This window comes from Schistocerca cancellata, chromosome 5 (assembly GCF_023864275.1).
Source record: "Schistocerca cancellata isolate TAMUIC-IGC-003103 chromosome 5, iqSchCanc2.1, whole genome shotgun sequence".
Taxonomy (NCBI): domain Eukaryota; kingdom Metazoa; phylum Arthropoda; class Insecta; order Orthoptera; family Acrididae; genus Schistocerca; species Schistocerca cancellata.
The window spans coordinates 642,845,244-642,862,468 of NC_064630.1; the positions used below are offsets into that span (position 1 = coordinate 642,845,244).

At 44.5% G+C, this 17,225-nt stretch overlaps 1 protein-coding gene across 1 annotated transcript in view; it reads left to right on the plus strand.

The window, feature by feature from the left end:
• Nucleotides 1-11,698: 11,698 nt before the first annotated feature.
• Nucleotides 11,699-17,225, plus strand: part of LOC126188733 (hepatic leukemia factor-like) — a 622,120-nt gene continuing 616,593 nt past the window's right edge. Inside the window, exon 1 of the mRNA XM_049930341.1 lies at nt 11,699-12,450. Coding sequence (XP_049786298.1) covers nt 12,012-12,450 — 439 coding nt within the window. The 5' untranslated portion in view covers nt 11,699-12,011. The remainder of the gene's footprint in view (nt 12,451-17,225) is intronic.

Genomic DNA, 17,225 nt, shown 5'->3' on the forward strand with positions numbered 1-17,225 from the left:
ATTTCCCGCTATTATTGACTATCTGCAAGTACCTTCACACAGGCTACACGAGCTGGCGCGTTGCCAACCGATGAGCAGTCCTCGTTGGCATTTTGTTGCAGACTATAGCCGACACAGGCGGATTCCAGGCGAAAAAAGAATGAGAGGAAGAAAAATGAGATCAAATTTAAACGCCAGTACGATGATGTAAAATGAGGCGGAATGGAATTAGAAATTAAAAAATGCGTCTAGACCAAATAGTTGAATATAAATAATAATCATACTCTTTTGGTTAGATATATGAATAAAAAAATAAGTCGTATGACGAGATTGGACCCTACGACCTTCTACACGGCAGGTTAATGCGCTACGCCACAATACTGTATGAAATAGTTACATCAACGACTGTGGTCACCCAGTCGCAACGATGAGTTGCAGCCTAGAAAAATCGGCTTCAAGCAAAGTCGTGCGAAGCTTAACCGATGTAAGCCGATATCTGTGATTATGATAACTGTACATGTAACGCTGAATCGCGTCTTGTGCGAAAGTATCCAGCAGTGTTTCGTTAGCGCTGTGTGGGAAACGTTTATTTAGAATGAGATTTTCACCTTGCAGCGGAGTGTGCGCTGATATAAAACTTCCTGGCAGATTAAAACTGTGTGCCGGACCGAGACTCGAACTCGGGACCTTTGCCTTATTACGCGGGCAAGTGCTCTACCAACTGAGGTCCCGAGTTCGAGTCTCGGTCCGGCACACAGTTTTAATCTGCCAGGAAGTTTCATATCAGCGCACACTTCGCTGCAGAGTGAAAATCTCATTCTGGAAACATCCCCCAGGCTGTGGCTAAGCCATGTCTCCGCAATATACTTTCTTTCAGGAGTGCTAGTTCTGCAAGGTTCGCAGGAGAGCTTCTGTTAAGTTTGGAAGGTAGGAGACGAGGTACTGGCAGAAGTAAAGCTGTGAGGACGGGGCGTGAGTCGTGCTTGGGTAGATCATTTGGTAGAGCACTTGCCCGCGAAAGGCAAAGGTCCCGAGTTCGAGTCACGGTCCGGCACACAGTTTTAATCTACCAGGAAGTTTCAACGTTTATTTAGCATCGATGTGTGTGCGTGTGTGTGTGTGTGTGTGTGTGTGTGTGTGTGTGTGTGTGTGTGTCTTTGCCTTTGGTCTGAATGTCATGTGAGATGATATATCGAGGTGAATTGCGAAGTAAAAATATTTTATTATTTTCATGAAGGCAGCGACAACAGCAGCCGTTATGAAATGGTTCAAATGGCTCTGAGCACTATGGGACTCAACATCTTAGGTCATAAGTCCGCTAGAACTTAGAACTACTTAAACCTAACTAACCTAAGGACATCACACACACGCATGCCCGAGGCAGGATTCGAACCTGCGACCGTAGCAGTCCCGCGGTTCCGGACTGCAGCGCCAGAACCGCTAGACCACCGCGGCCGGCCGTTGTGAAATTGTCTCAAATGAAAAACAGCCCACAGCTGCACTAAATTATGATTACGACAGTGCTCTAGCAGGAATTTGTCATTAGAGTCATGAGCTGCGTTTATGTTAACAGTGGTTTGTGTTGAGACAGATACGTTAATGTGCCCTTTGTTATCTTGTACCATGCTACCGCACTCAAGCACTAGGGTTCTTGTCGTAGAACTAATGTCAATCGTTGGTAGTGTCGCTATGTAGAACGACTACGGTCGGCTGCTAGAATTAGCCCTATAAGCTGCTAGAGCGTATAATGTAAGCTGGAGTTATATTTGCATATGATAGTCTCGTTTCTGAATCATGCTTCAAATAGTGATACGGCAAACTTTGTTATATGATATTGTTAATGTTCTACCACTCTAATGATCGTGTGTAACCTATGGTGCGCGGGATGCAGTACATTGACGACCGTGCGCCCAGTATAGCAGAGGTAATGGCGGAGGACATGCGGAGACATATGTAATTTTACTTATGTTCGTAACAGGCTTATGTCTGTTGAAGTTATTTTATTGGTCTTGACGCAATCGCTGGGCTAAGACATTTTTCATTTATTAGTGTGTATGTAAGTAATATGTTATCACACACGTAATTTTGAAGTTTATGTGTAGATTGTATCACTGGTCTAGATGTTACTTTGATCATTTTCTAGGACTTCCGAAGAAGGCTATATTATCATAGCTGAAACCATGGTCAAGGTTTAAAATAAACATAATTTAGTGCAACTGTGGGCTGTTTTTCATTCAAATACATCAAGAAAGAATGCCGGACAAGGAATTAGAGGCGCACTGACCAACTGCAATAGATCGTCAAAGGCGCACGGTCCGGCGTTGATGGATTGGAGAAAACCAGCTTCAGCGCGTGAAATGTCAATTATCATGTAATTTTCATCTGACTATAGGATGTCTCCTTAGATTTTTGGGCCAATGCCGCTGCGCGACGGTTCACTAGGCTGTGAAACTGAACCTCTATTTCGCGAAAATGCTTGAAATGCATCTATTACTCTGAGTGCTAAAACTGCGGAAAATATCAAAACCTGTGATCCGTTACATGTACGTTAAGCCGTCGGCAGACGGACCGTGCATCCGAACGTTGAGCGTGCCGAGTTTCTGACGTCATAGCGTGGTCTTTCCGAACGTGCAGAGCAGTATCTGGCATGTCAATATTCTGGGCGTGCGTTTGAGCGTTGACCAATGAGAAGGCACAACGCCACCTACGTCACACGCACGCCGTCTCTTTTCAGTACAGATTTGCGAGGCGCCATATTGGCATTCATTTCAAGCCTATATGTATGTATGTCGTTTCTGAGCACCAGCAAATTGAGAATCACTGGAAAACTCGTTGTTAACTGTGTGATTCGTTCCAATAAAATAATGAGAAACATCGTATTCACGGCAAAAGAATTATTGTAACTTGCGTATTATGAGAGTAGGCTATTTGAAGGCAGCGACACACTGAAGATCGACCCAAAGTGCATTGCTCTTGGTACAATTTGTTATAATTAAATTTCAATTAGTAACATATCTACGATTAAGGTTTTCAGCCAGGGGTAACATAATATGATTAGATACAAGGGGTGTGTTGCTGGTTTAGCGTGATGAGTAGCATAACTGTCCAGTCATGAGTTACTTATTAGAGCGGTGGTTCGCGTCTTGACATTTCCAAATTTTTTTTACTCAACATTCTCGTTTTTATTAGGATCTGATACTTTATTATTAGTTTAATATAAGTATATACCAATATATGTTCACGTTTTTTTGAGTGGTGACTGTTCGATTGGCTTAATCTACAGGACAGCTTGCGCTACTTGTATAAAGATATTTTGCTCCTTTTTCTTTTACGCTTCGTAATTCACATGTTGCAAAGATTCTGCTAGTGGGTAGGAACAGTGATCAAGTAAACTGACTTTGGGCTTTTACTAAAATGTGGGAATGATGAAATAATGTTTATCTTACGCGGAGAAGTATTCCACATTTGTAGCGCCCTGTTTGTAATGGAACTTTTATAAGCCTGTGTCCTTATTGATTAGACATGGTACTTTCCTTTCCATCGACGATGGAGTAAATGTGCGTTTTAATAGAGCTAACGTGGGAATTTTACTCGCGCCCGTTGAGTAAACAGTGATTTACGAACTGGAAATATATTAAAAAACTAAAAAGCACCTAGTGTTGAGTGTTAACCCAGGTTTCGACGTAGGTAACTACACCTTCTTCAGAACAACAATAAAGCCCACAAGTGCCTAAGAAGACCTTTGTCAATGATTAAAAGAACACCATAGCTATATATTTATAAACGAAAAAGAAAAGGAAAACACAAATAGTACATATGTACAAAGTCAAAACCGCTACTTAATAGTGTACGCTCCACCTCACACCGGCCTACGTTCGATGGGCCATGACCCGCCATAAACTGCAGCTACAAAAGATCGCTCACTTACAAGCCTGACCCGCTATCTATGCACTTGCGCAAGACAAGGGAAGTTACTTAAATGCACATGCGGATAAGAATACGAGAAAGTTTATACATGGGTCGGGGCTAAATGGCCCATATACTCCCAACTGTAGATCAACGTATATCAAAAAATGAAATGGATAGAACAAGAGCCGAGCTAAATAGAAGATGAAACCTAAAAGTAACCGCACACGGTTGCTTATGCTAGTAAAGAAATTTATATATGAAGCTACCTATGATAACAGGAGGAACTCTTAAAAACTATACCTAAAGCCAGTAGTTAGCCTGGGGGGGGGGGGGGGGGGGGGGAGCTGAGGGGTCGTAATCTGAAGACGTCGTGGTAATAAAGATATAGGGATAAAGCGTGAGGTTCAAAATGGTTCAGATGGCTCTGAACACTATGGGACTTAACGTCTGACGTCATCAGTCGCCTAGAACTTAGAACTATTTAAACCTAACTAACCTAAGGACAACACACACATCCGTGCCCAAGGCAGGATTAGAACCTGCGACCGTAGCGGTCTCGCGCTTCCAGACTGTAGCGCCTAGAACCGCACGGCCACTCCAGCCGGCAAACGTGAGGTGTTCAACGCGCTAAAATCACCTTCATCGTAAAAAGGAAATGAGGATAAAAAGAAAGAAGATGAACAGCTTGACCAACCGCGCTCGCCAATCAGCGCACGTCTGATAATCCCCAGACATCAGACTTACAAGTATGAAGAACAAAGTAAAGACGCGAAACCTTCAAAAAATGTTCTGTTTCTTAGTAGGAGTTGGTCATTGAGGATATTTGTCTTTAACATGTTGCAGATGCTTAAAGATCTGCATTTCTTCCGAAACATCCAGTTTTAAGCCCTTAACCTCGGCATGAAGTAACTCGATATTAACTGGAGGGCTCGGCGCATGGGCCGTTTGCACAACGTGTTCCGCATAAGTAGAGCCCTTAGTACCGTCACCACTTCTAGTAGGAGTATGCTCTTTATACCTGACAAAGGTCCTCTTACGCACTTGTGGGTTTTATTGTTGTTCTGAAGAAGGTGTAGTTATCTACGCCGAAACCTGGGTTAACACTTAACCACTAGGTGCTTTTTTCGCAATCGAGGCGGGTGTTTAGTTTTTTGATATAGTAACCAACGATTGCTGACGCGCTGCGATGTTGAAGGTTCTTAACACTTTCGCTGCGGCTGGCGCTTATAAGCGTCAACGCCGGCCGTGGTGGCCAAGCGGTTAAAGGCGCTACAGTCTGGAACCGCGCGACCGCTACGGTCGCAGGTTCGAATCCTGCTTCGGGCATGGATGTGTGTGATGTCCTTAGGTTAGTTAGGTTTAATTAGTTCTAAGTTCTAGGCGACTGATGACCTTAGAAGTTCAGTCGCATAGTGCTCAGAGCCATTTGCACCATTTTATAAGCGTCAAAACAAGCCACGAGCCAGTACGGCTGACGCTTATAAGCGTCCGCGCTCACTGTCGGATTACTCAGTCTAGTTGCAGTGTCTAAGCTGCCATCAAAGCGTGTAAACTTTTTTTTTGTGTGGTCAGTTATCGAACGTATATTGTTCGTAATGGCGGCTAGTGAACCGACACCTGGTCCTTCCAATGTGAAAAGGAGCAGGAAAAGTGTTAAATTGACAGAGGAACAGTTACTTTGTGTACTAAACGACAGTGATTTTCTGTGCAGTGAGGACGAGGCATACCACGGAGATTGTCATTCAGAGGGTGCAGAAGGATTGCAGAGTGATGATAGCGTGGAAGCACAGCTTTCGAATCTGTTTCGTGACAGTTCCGCTACTAAACTGACGACCTCTAACAGAGTCAGTCTTAAAAATGCGCATTTGAAGTAAATATAATTTCAAATGAATCCAGTTTCCTTTTCCCTTTTTTTCCTTCATAAGAATTTGCGTTTTGGAATCCAAATTTTTCCTGAATGCGGTGGTTTTGGTGCTTGTTTGAATTGTAGTTTTTGTTACATTGTCAACAGATGACGAACATTTGAATGACGCCTGTGACCCCTATAGGTGTCAGACAGCAAACAGACTTTAGCCTTCACGCGCTCGCGCGGGCGGTGAAGTGATCGCCTTTTTGCAATTTCGCGCCATACTTACTCCACAAAGGTAACGAGGCGGCGGGAGGGAATTGTATTCTCTAGTTGCACCTTTTTCCGACAGATGCTGCTCAAAGTTCGTCCAAGTCGCACCTCTCTGCCTCTCAGGACAAGTTCAAATAGGTCCGAACACGTTCGGCGGTCAGTTTACCGCCTTGCGAGCGCTTACGAGACTTTGTTCTACTCGTCTACTTCGGAATGTAAGTATTTCTTTTTGTAATTCCCCTATAATTTCTCAATGTTATAGACCGTTCCATTTCTCTAGTGAATGTGCATGTGCTCCAGAATTTCAACATCAAGAAGAACACAAAGGTGGCCTGCATGTATATTTTTCCGATTACTTGAGTTGGCAGGAATAAATTCGTTACGCATTTTTCAAGTCAACACAGGTAATATGAAAGAAAAAGCGAGAAGACAATTCTTACATGCGTTATCTTTGGAACTGATGAGCAAAAACCTGAAAGAAAGAGCTAAATTGAAGCATTTACCAAAAGATTTGTTAGTATTTTTGGAAAATTACAGAGAGAGTGATGTAGTTTATCCAGCTGTATCAACCCCTACAAGGAGAGGAATATGTTATTTGTGTGGCTCAAAAAAGAATATGAAACCAAAGCGAGAATGCGGTGAATGCGGAAGAAACGTCTGTCTACGACATTGAACCACGACAGTTACGTGCAATATCTGTTGTCAGCCTCGAAACGAAAATGAAATGCATACAGACTGTTCAGCATTTTTCATCTGACAGAAATGTTTGTGACGTTTTCAATCAAAAATTCTTTTTTCAAAGCAAAATTAGCTTTTCTTGTGACGAGTTAAGACAGTGAATAATTCTAGTCTTAAGTATTACATTATATAGTCCCAAAACATTACAATTAAAAAAATGTTCTTATATTTCATTTGGGTATTGGGCTTCCTTTTTGTATTCCATTGTGTACATTATTGTTAAATAAATAATTTTGATTGGAAATGTGTTTGCAATATTGTGTGAGATATCCTATGTCGATATTTTATGGAAATATGACCTTTAAGAACGGAAAACGTCAAGAGATTGATGAAAACTCTCGGGCGGTCGGCCGACGCCCGCGCGAGCGTGACTATTTCTAGCGCGAGCGCATGAAGGTTAAAACATGACTACAATACAGTCGAAGCTTATTTGAAGTAATGCATCTAAGGTGTCATCATTAAGTCTGTGTAGAACATGATCCTACAGGTCTTACAAGGTCTTGACTTCAGCCTGCATCTCAGGTGTGCTTAGGAGCGTCGGCTCCGAGCGGCACCTGCCGTTTCAGAGAGTCACCGGCCCGCACTCGCACGTTGCCGGGCCGCACTGGGGAGTTGCGCGCCTGCACCGACGCCGCAGCAAAAGTGTTGAACTAGAAAGTAGAGTGCCGCAACGCTCAGTGTTTGACCGCTCGCCTGTTGACGGGGGCACCGAGCCTCTCGTGTCCGGCCCCACACGACTCTGCTCGACCACATACTCGCCCCATGTCTGATGTCCGGATTCCGGACACGCGGATGACCGAGCATGACCGGTCACCGCTGTCTCACCTCGCCTCACCCCGCCTCGCTGCACTGCACTGTACTGTACTCTACAAACCCAACGCCTCTCTCTCTCTCTCTCTCTCTCTCTCTCTCTCTCTCTCTCTCTCTCTCTCTTTCTCTCTCTCTCACACAATGTATTTATCTCTGTCTCTCGCTCTTCTTTTAATACAAAACCAACGTTTCCAAGAAAGGGTACATGACACAGCTAAATTCATAAAGCACCTGGAAAGTAAAATGATATTTCAATACAATCGCGGATAGAAGACGAGTCTCCTTTCCAAACAGAAGATATATTTTTCCTTTCATTAATAGGAATAGGAATGACAGGGGTAAAATACAGGGAGCGAAAGGCTATTTACAATTTGTACAGAAACCAGATGGCAGTTATAAGAGTCGAGGGACATGAAAGGGAAGCAGCGGTTGGGAAGGGAGTAAGACAGGGTTGTAGCCTCTCCCCGATGTTATTCAATCTGTATATTGAGCAATCAGTGAAGTAAACAAAAGAAAAATTCGGAGTAGGTATTAAAATCCATGGAGAAGAAATAAAAACTTTGAGGTTCGCCGATGACATTGTAATTCTGTCAGAGACAGCAAAGGACTTGGAAGAGCAGTTGAACGGAATGGATGGTATCTTGAAGCGAGGATATAAGATGAACATCAACAAAAGCAAAAGGAGGATAATCGAATGTAGCTGAGTTAACTCGGGTGATGCTGAGGGAATTAGATTAGGAAATGAGACACTTAAAGTAGTAAAGGAGTTTTTCTATTTGGGGAGCAAAATAACTGATGATGGTCGAAGTACAGAGGATATAAAATGTAGACTGGCAATGGCAAGGAAAGCGTTTCTGAAGAAGAGAAATTTGCTAACATCGAGTATAGATTTAAGTGTCAGGAAGTCATTTCTGAAAGTATTTGTATGGAGTGTAGCCATGTATGGCAGTGAAACATGGACGGTAAATAGTTTGGACAAGAAGAGAATAGAAGCTTTCGAAATGTGGTGCTACAGAAGAATGCTGAAGATTAGATGGGTAGATCACATAACTAATGAGGAAGTATTGAATAGGATTGGCGAGAAGAGAAGTTTGTGGCACAACTTGACCAGAAGAAGGGATCGGTTGGTAGGACATGTTCTGAGGCATCAAGGGATCACCAATTTGGTATTGGAGGGCAGCGTGGAGGGTAAAAATCGTAGGGGGAGACCAAGAGATGAATACACTAAGCAGATTCAGAAAGATGTAGGTTGCAGTAGTTACTGGGAGATGAAGAAGCTTGCACAGGATAGAGTAGCATGGAGAGCTGCATCAAACCAGTCTCAGGACTGAAGACCACAAGAACAATAACAACAACAATAGGAAACATAAAATAAGTGCTGTCCCTGTAACCTAGAAGACAACCATCTTCATAAATAAAGTATACAAAGAACATTAAACATTTACATAAGTAACTTGTCATACTTTTCACTTGTTTCCAAGAGAAACAAAATTATAGCTGTTTTTGATCAGCAGCAAACCACTAACGCGTTCCGGATTTTATTGGCTGCGGCGATTTGTTAGTAACATACCGGCTTTACTAAAGCATCTTTCACTAGGTGCGCCGGTTGCTGGGATACATAAAATGCGTCACGCAACTGCAGCCAGGCCTGGCAGATCTGTTTCATGTCTGCTCCACCACTTTAAGATGTCATCATCGTCTCCGAGGTGCATTAAAATGTAGAGATCTACTTCATCTGCTGCGGATGATGTGTTGTTCCTCTATTCCTTGAAACGATCTCTCTTTCTGGGTGGTGATGAAACAGTACCTGAAGAATTTATGATAATAAACAAAAGAGACAATTAATACAAAGCTGATGTGAATATCATCGAAACGTTCCCGTAAAAACGAGATGTTCCACGTTAATGAAATATTATACAAATCATAACATTCCCGTTTCTCTATAATACACTATCCACTAACTATGCAGAAACGATTAAGTTAATGATAGCATGTTGTACCTGCGTAAGTAGCACACATTTATCGCATATTGCTAAGAATTTCCTGCTTTTCATTTATTTCAAGCATATTAAGATCACGGAAAGACGGCCTAACAAACGTAGCACTTCCATGTCTTGAAGTGATCACAGTCTTCTCACAAACGAAAGGAAAGTCTCGATTTTTAATCCTTTGTACCTCCTGTTAAGGAGTACATATCTGTTAGTACACATCAATTACGCTAGTTAATTATAAATCTATCGCGTGTCATAATGAAACAGTGCTTTCAACTACAGTAATTACTCACGTGACAGTCAATGTCATTGACACTGCAAATTTGTTGCAGTTTGTGAAACCAAAGAAGAACTGACTGGACTGTCGGTTCTTTTTCTCCTTCTAATTCATCGGTGGCCTCTTTAAATGGTCTCAGAAAATGCGCAGTTTTTCCTGCAAGCTCATTATCATATCCTTGCAATCTGTAAGCGGAGTCCTTTTCCGTCAGCAAAGCAGCAACTTCGTTGTACTGAGCACAGTGTACAAGCTGTTCCAGCGTGTGCAGACCTCTTGTTTCAACGATGATTTCAAGATGAGCAGAGGCCACTTTCCTTAATGTCCATTACAATGCATTTTGCAGTATTTATTGTTGATACGATGTTCGGGGCATGATTTAACAAGAAGTTATTTTCATCGAAAGTATGGCTAAGTGCTGTGTTTACACAATGAGCAGCACAAAGAATCCTTTCGTAATTTTCCAAATCCTTTATTACATTGGCACCCTGGTCGGAGACAAAAACAAAACTGTGCAATATGTCAGGCGAAATATCCCAATCAGCCATTCTCTCTTCAATTTCTTTCATAACATTTGCTCCCGTCTTCTTAACGTCCGGGAATTTTGTTGTAAATAAAACACTGTTCACAAGAGACCAATCTGTGTTAATGTAATGTGTTGTAAGCGTGAAATAGTGTACCCGATTATGCGAGTCAGTCCACATATCAACTGTCACAGCAAATGTTTATTAATAACTTCCGCAATAACAGAAGGTATTATGCTATTTCGTATTGCATCAACTTGTTCTTTGACATCTCTGCTTGATGTGGCATGACATCTGCCACGTTAACTTCTCCATAGTGCGCACCTAGCTGTATTAATTCTTGGCCTAGTTCTCCGAAACCTACACCGGAAACAGCATTAAAAGGTCTCATATCTGTAGCACACATTGCAACACACTTTTCTGTAATACTATTTTTTATTACTGCCGGTATCCCTGAAGGAGCTGTATCTTTGTCAGGTTTCTTCCAACTGTGTGTCTAAATGAGTGGTTGCCGACTGGAAGCACAATAATGCGGAGCAGTTTATGCACGATACGTACCCAGTAGACGCACTGTTTTCGCCTACAGCCAACAGAAATGTACTCCATACTTGAGTTTTTAGACCTTCCCGTTTCTTCAGTGTGTAAACATTGGTTTCAATCTTACGTCTTACCGCTTGCTCGCGCTGCCTGATTACGCCACAAATGGTAAGTCCGCACTGGCTGCAGTCTCACACGGATAATGACACTTGTGTTTGAAGTTATGTGCTACGTACTCGGTCACGGCTTCTATGCTCGGTCACGAGAACTAGTGCGGGCAGCCTATCCAGTTAGGGTGTGCTCGCCCCATCTCGTATTTTGTGCTCGCTTACTCGGTCATGCAGGACTCTACGAGAAATATCCCTCAACTGCCGCTGGAGTGCGTTGCGATCGCGTATACCACGTTGGGGCCCACGTACCGTACGCACAAGTCGCACGGTACCTGAGCGTTCAGCAGCACGTCGAACTTAGTACGCTCAACGTTAACGTTCGACAGCACGGTTCGTGTGCCGACGGCTTTACCCTCGTGAGCCAATTACACGTACGTCGCTCTCCGTGGCACAGCTGTTCTTTGCGCGGCGGTCCAGCGGCGGGACTTCCCCTCCGGCGCGCCCCACTCGCGGCCGCGTTAGCGGAATATCGCGCGGGCGGCGGGGCGCATGCGCGGCTGCGCCCCGCGACGTCCAACAAGTGTGCGTGCGCGCGGGGGTTGGCGGCTGTGCGGGCGAGGCGGGCAGCTGCGGGCACGTGCGCCGGCCACGTGCGGCCCGCGGCCTCGGCGCCGCCGCCTCCGCCTGGCGCAGTCTGCCGCCGGCCGGGAGCTCACCAGCACCACCGACCACCAGCCGCCCACTGCGCTGAGTATCGTTGCTGCTGCATGTAAACACCTTGTCTGGTTCTCGCTTCTGCCCGCACACCCCGCGCGCGCTTCGCTGCCTAGCGCGAGCGCCTTGCTCCTGGTGGCGAGGGCACCCCCCCGCCTGCCGCCGGCCCACGGTCCGCTTGTTCTGTCTCGAAGGTGCCCAGAGGCGGAGGCCGAGTAGCGACCGCGCGCCCGCCGACGCCCCGCTGCAGGCATTGCAGGCCCGCTCGACAGCTATGGCGAGGCGCAGTGGCGCCCACGCACGCCGATGAGTTTCCCGGGCCGGCTGACCGGCCACGTCTGGGACTGCTACTACGACGTGAAGGCGGCGGCGTACGCGCCGCTGGTGGTGGAGCAGCACGACGTGGTGGGCGCCGGCTCTGGCGCCGCCTACGCCCACTGGGGCCCGCCGCAGCAACAGCAGCAGCAGCAGCCGCCGCCGCCGCAGCACAACCACAGCCACAACCACAACCACCAGCCGCCGCCGCAGCACCACCAGCAGCTGCTCTGGGCCGCCAGGCAGCAGCACCACGTCGAGCAACAACAGCAGCAAGAGCAACAACAACAACAACAACACCAGCAGCAACAACAACAACAGCACCAACAGCAGCAACAACAACAACAACAACAACAACAGCAACAACAGCAGCAGCAGCAACAACAACCACAACAACCGCCTCCTCCTCCCAAGAGATTTTTGCTTCAAGGTAACTGCAGCAGTCTTGCTTTTGTTGAACTTCTCATGTTTCACAAGCTGCGACATCGTCGCGAATAATCAGTGACCCGTATATGTAATAAGTTTCCTTTAATTTACGTCTGTGGTCACAAACTTTTTGTTAACTGATTACCGGTTTCGGTCTTTAATGACCATCATCAGATCTGTTTCATGAAACCGGTAATCTGGTAACAAGAAGTTTGTGACCATAGACGTAAATTAAAGGAAACTTAGAACTTCTCATGGTCAGGGCTCACAGTCATATACAATTTTCTAAAGGACATCAAATTCGCCTTTGACTGTAGAAATTATTTCGGTATTGCAGTTGCAGCCTTTGAGTCATTTTCAAGTGGTGCTGAGATTTTCTTCAACAAACGCCAGACCTGAAAATTCTCCGATATTTATGCGTGTCACCGCCAAAAATAGGTTTTTCGCTCAAAATGGCCCAAAGGCTGAAACTGCAATAGTGAAATAAATAATTTCTACAGTCAACGGCGAATATGATGTCCTTAAAAGCCTTTTACTTTTCTTCGTATTACTTCCTTCGTGCTTGCGCGTGGGACGTTCGCGCCTTACAAGAAGTTTGACATTAATATTTTAAACAAAGCTGCGCTTCAGCAACAATGCATGCAGTAGCTTCAATGGATTGAAAATAACAGCCATCCATTTGCAAAATACAGGTCTACTGAACTTCGTCCGTGGTTTCGACAATTTTAAAACTTTTTCATAAGGTATTGTACGTAGAATCACATATTATCTACAGGCTGTTCCACAATTCACGTTACACGCTTCTGCAGGTTGTAGAGGGGACGTAGTAGCTCAAGTTTGAAATAGAAACACATGTTAGGAAACGTTATCCAGCGCCGCTACAGAACGTCAAAGTTATAAGTGCCGGCGCCCTTAAATGTTTGTATATTCTGGGTGATGACGCGATGATTTTACAATCTTTCAGGGATGATGGAGATGGATAAATAAATGTATCAGTCGGATGTACGTGCCCCTCTACCGAAAACGAACGAGTCGGAAGTTATAAATAAAAGCCGTTCGCATATCACTGACAGTGGAATATACGTACTGGTACTGTTGTTGCTAAGATTGTAGGGTAACCAACGTCCACGGGTGGTATTATGGACCAAAACAGGAAAAAAGTCTAGTAAACATGGACGCTAAAATGCATACCTGAGAAGCTATGGGCACTTGTTCATCTTCAGTTCTGTGAGATACATTTCCTCAATTGAGCAAATGCTCATCGCCTTTCAGGTATGCATTTTAGATCCCCTTTTTACTAGACATTTTTCTTCTCATGGTCCATACTGCCACTTCCGAATGTTGCCTAGCCTACAATCTTAGCAAAAACAGCACTAGCACACGTATTCTAGTGTTAGAGATATCAGATCGCTTACAACTTTCGACTCGTTTGTTTCCAGTACAGGGACCCTTACCTCAAATTGATACATTTACCCGTCTGCATCATCCTAGAAAGATTGTAGCATCATCACTGAATCATCCTGTATATATATTTAAAGGCACCGGCGCCAGTATAATTGATGCTCTGTAGCGTCGTTGGATGACGTTTCCGTGTAGGCGTTCCTATGTAAAGCTCCATCTACTAAGTCGCCTCTACAGCCTCTAGAAGTGTGTAACATGAATTGTGAAACACCCTGTATGTCCTACGCGGGAGTCGCTGACTCAGTCTAGTACATGTGCCTCTCGTCCACTTAATCGCCATTTAAAATAAATTATTTCGAAACAGTAGCTCTCTATTGTAGGGCTTTGTCTTAAAACTTTTTAAAATACACACTGTTGACAAAGAATCCAACAACGTGTAGTGTACCACTTGAAAACTTGTATTTATACAAAGCTTTCAATTGGCACGCTACACGTTGTCGGCTCCATTGTCAAATACGTGGTATTTAAAACGTTGTAAGACAAACCCCTAATACACAGCTACTACTTTTAAGCCACATATTTAAATGGTGATTAAGTGGATGACAATCACATGTACTAATCAACGATTCCCGCACCGGATATAGATAATATGTGATGCTACGTACAATGTGTTTTGGAAAAAGTTTTAAAACCGGCGAACTCATGGGCAAGAAAAATGGCTCTGAGCTCTATGGGACTTAACTGCTGAGGTCATCAGTCCCCTAGAACTTAGAACTACTTAAACCTAACTAACCTAAGGACATCACACACATCCATGCCCGAGGCAGGATTCGCACCTGCGACCGTAGCGGTCGCGCGGTTCCAGACTGAAGCGCCTAAAACCGCTCGGCCAATCCGGTCGGCGAACTCATGGGCAAGGTTCATTATACCCGTATTTTGCAATTTGTTGGCTGTTATTTCCAGTCCATTCAAATCTGACATTTCTTTCCATTTCGGCTGCTACAGACGCGAATTTATTGATAGAAACTCCATTTTTCACCAGCTTTTTACTTCAGACGATCAGGTAATTTCGGCGGTGTGCCATTTTCAAGTGTTTACTCATGCCCTCAGTCAGGCTGTATGAGTATACACAATTTAAATGACAGACGTACGATGTATGCACCCAAACATGGCGACTTCAAAATGACGAGGAGTAAGCACTTGAAAATGTCACCTGCGAGGTGAGCTGAACGTCTGAAGTACGAGGGCATGCTGAAAATGCCTCCGATTTTTTTTATGTGAAAACTCGTACAGTTTTTAAGTAAAACAAACGTTATCGCCATTCTGCATCTTTATATGTCTACATATTTGACGGAGCGAGGGGGCGCAGTGGTTACCACACTGGACTCGCATTCGGGACAACGATGGTTCAAACCCTCGTCCGACCATCCGTATTTAGGTTTTCTGTACTTTCCCTAAATCACTTCAGGCTAATGCTGGGGTGGCTCCTTTGAAGGTCACGGCCGACTTCCTTCCCAAATCAGATGGGACCGATGACTTCGCTGTTTGGACTCCTCTCCCAAATCAGCCAATCAACCTTCATATTTGCAGCACTCTGCCGCTAGATGGCTCTGAACTGTAGCGTGTAACACGGCGGTGTGCAACTGTGTCGGTGCTGAGAAACAGCGTGCGTCGCTGCAAACCTCGCCGTTGACTGCCCGTAAACTCCAAAACCAAACACACACATAGAAACAGCTCGCTGTAATCGAATTCGATCAGTTGGTTCCCACATCGAGCACACTCTCCTTCGGCGTGACTACGTGTCACACACGAGCGCTGCGACATCCGCAGTATTCCGACGCCTTGGGTTCATTGGCATCCAGTCAGTCTCCATACAGTCCCCCCATTCGATTTTCGTCTGTTTCCAAAACTCAAAGAACATATTCGAGGACTTCGCTTTGAGGGCGATGTAGCGGTGCAAGCAGAGGTGAGGTTATGCCACTGTCAACAAAGTCAAACATTCTACAGTGGCGGTATCAGCCAACTGGTATCTCGTTGAGAGAAATATGGTCCTCTGGTCCTCGCCAGGATGACTTCCTTGAGAAGTAAATATGTAGACTCTAAAAATAAACATGTAGAATGTTAATAACGCATGTTTTATTTAAAAGCTGTAGAAGTTTACACACACAAAATTCGTAGCCGTTTCTTTTCAACACGTCCTCGTAAATAAATAACTGTAAGCATAATAAAGATGGGAAAGGGAAATGTCTTATAATAAATTAACAACTTCAACTGGAGCACGCGATCTTTTCGCAATAAACTCTCTTATTTATAAATGTCTCGAGCAAATTTTATAAACTACAGCGAACGTGTTTCGACTCTAGATCCTCATCAGAACTAAGAGTTCCGTGTCTTGTTACGTAATAAAACACCACAAACAAATGACGACAATGAGTGTTTATTATCACGTCATATTTCTTTCGTATCAAGATACAGGTTTTTAATTCTGATGATGATTCTCTAGAGTCAGAACCGGGTAACTGTACTCTATCAAATGCCATCGAGACGTTTATCAATAAAAGAGTAGGTGAGTTATGCTCGCTTACTAAGTACATAGAACTGCTTCTTAAGCAGCGCTTTAGTGTTCTACTTTCCAGGAAACCTCATAGTTCGACCGTTTCGAGTGTTGTTTATGAGAGGTAGTCAGACTTTTAAATATCACCTCGAAAAAAATCAGGTTTCGACTACGACGGTTGTAGTGCTTCTCTACATATTCACCCTTCAATTCGACGCATCTCGTGGTGGAAACCATTGTTACGGAGGTCTGCGTTTTGGCTATTCAGGAAACGTTCGATCTCGAAAATCACCTCCTCCTCTTTCTGGAAATGCCTACTGTTGTGTTGGCAGAAGAGCCATCGCTAGCAAAGTCGGCTGTAGAACTGGGGCGAGTGCTAGGGAGTCTCTCTAGACCAGACCTGCCGTGTGGCGGCGCTCGGTCTGCAATCACTGATAGTGGCGACACGCGGGTCCGACGTATACTCGTACTAACGGACCGCGGCCGATTTAAAGGCTACCACCTAGCAAGTGTGGTGTCTGGCGGTGACACCACACCTACAACGTAATGATTTCTCCAGGCGAAGAAAGAAGAGCAATTCACTGGCCGCCATACCAGGGGAGCACTGGGGGAGGCAGAATTTGATGGACCAAATAAGCAGCAAGTATCTCTCGTGTGCAAAATGAGCTAGGGCTCGGAGCAGACTGCGACCTCTCTTATGTTCAAAATGTCGCGCAAGACTTAAAACTAACGCACGACTGATTTTCATTTCTTCAGTACCTCCTCGATTGTGATACTCCGATATTCGAGCAGCAGAACTTCCACTTTTCTTGCTGTTGCCATTT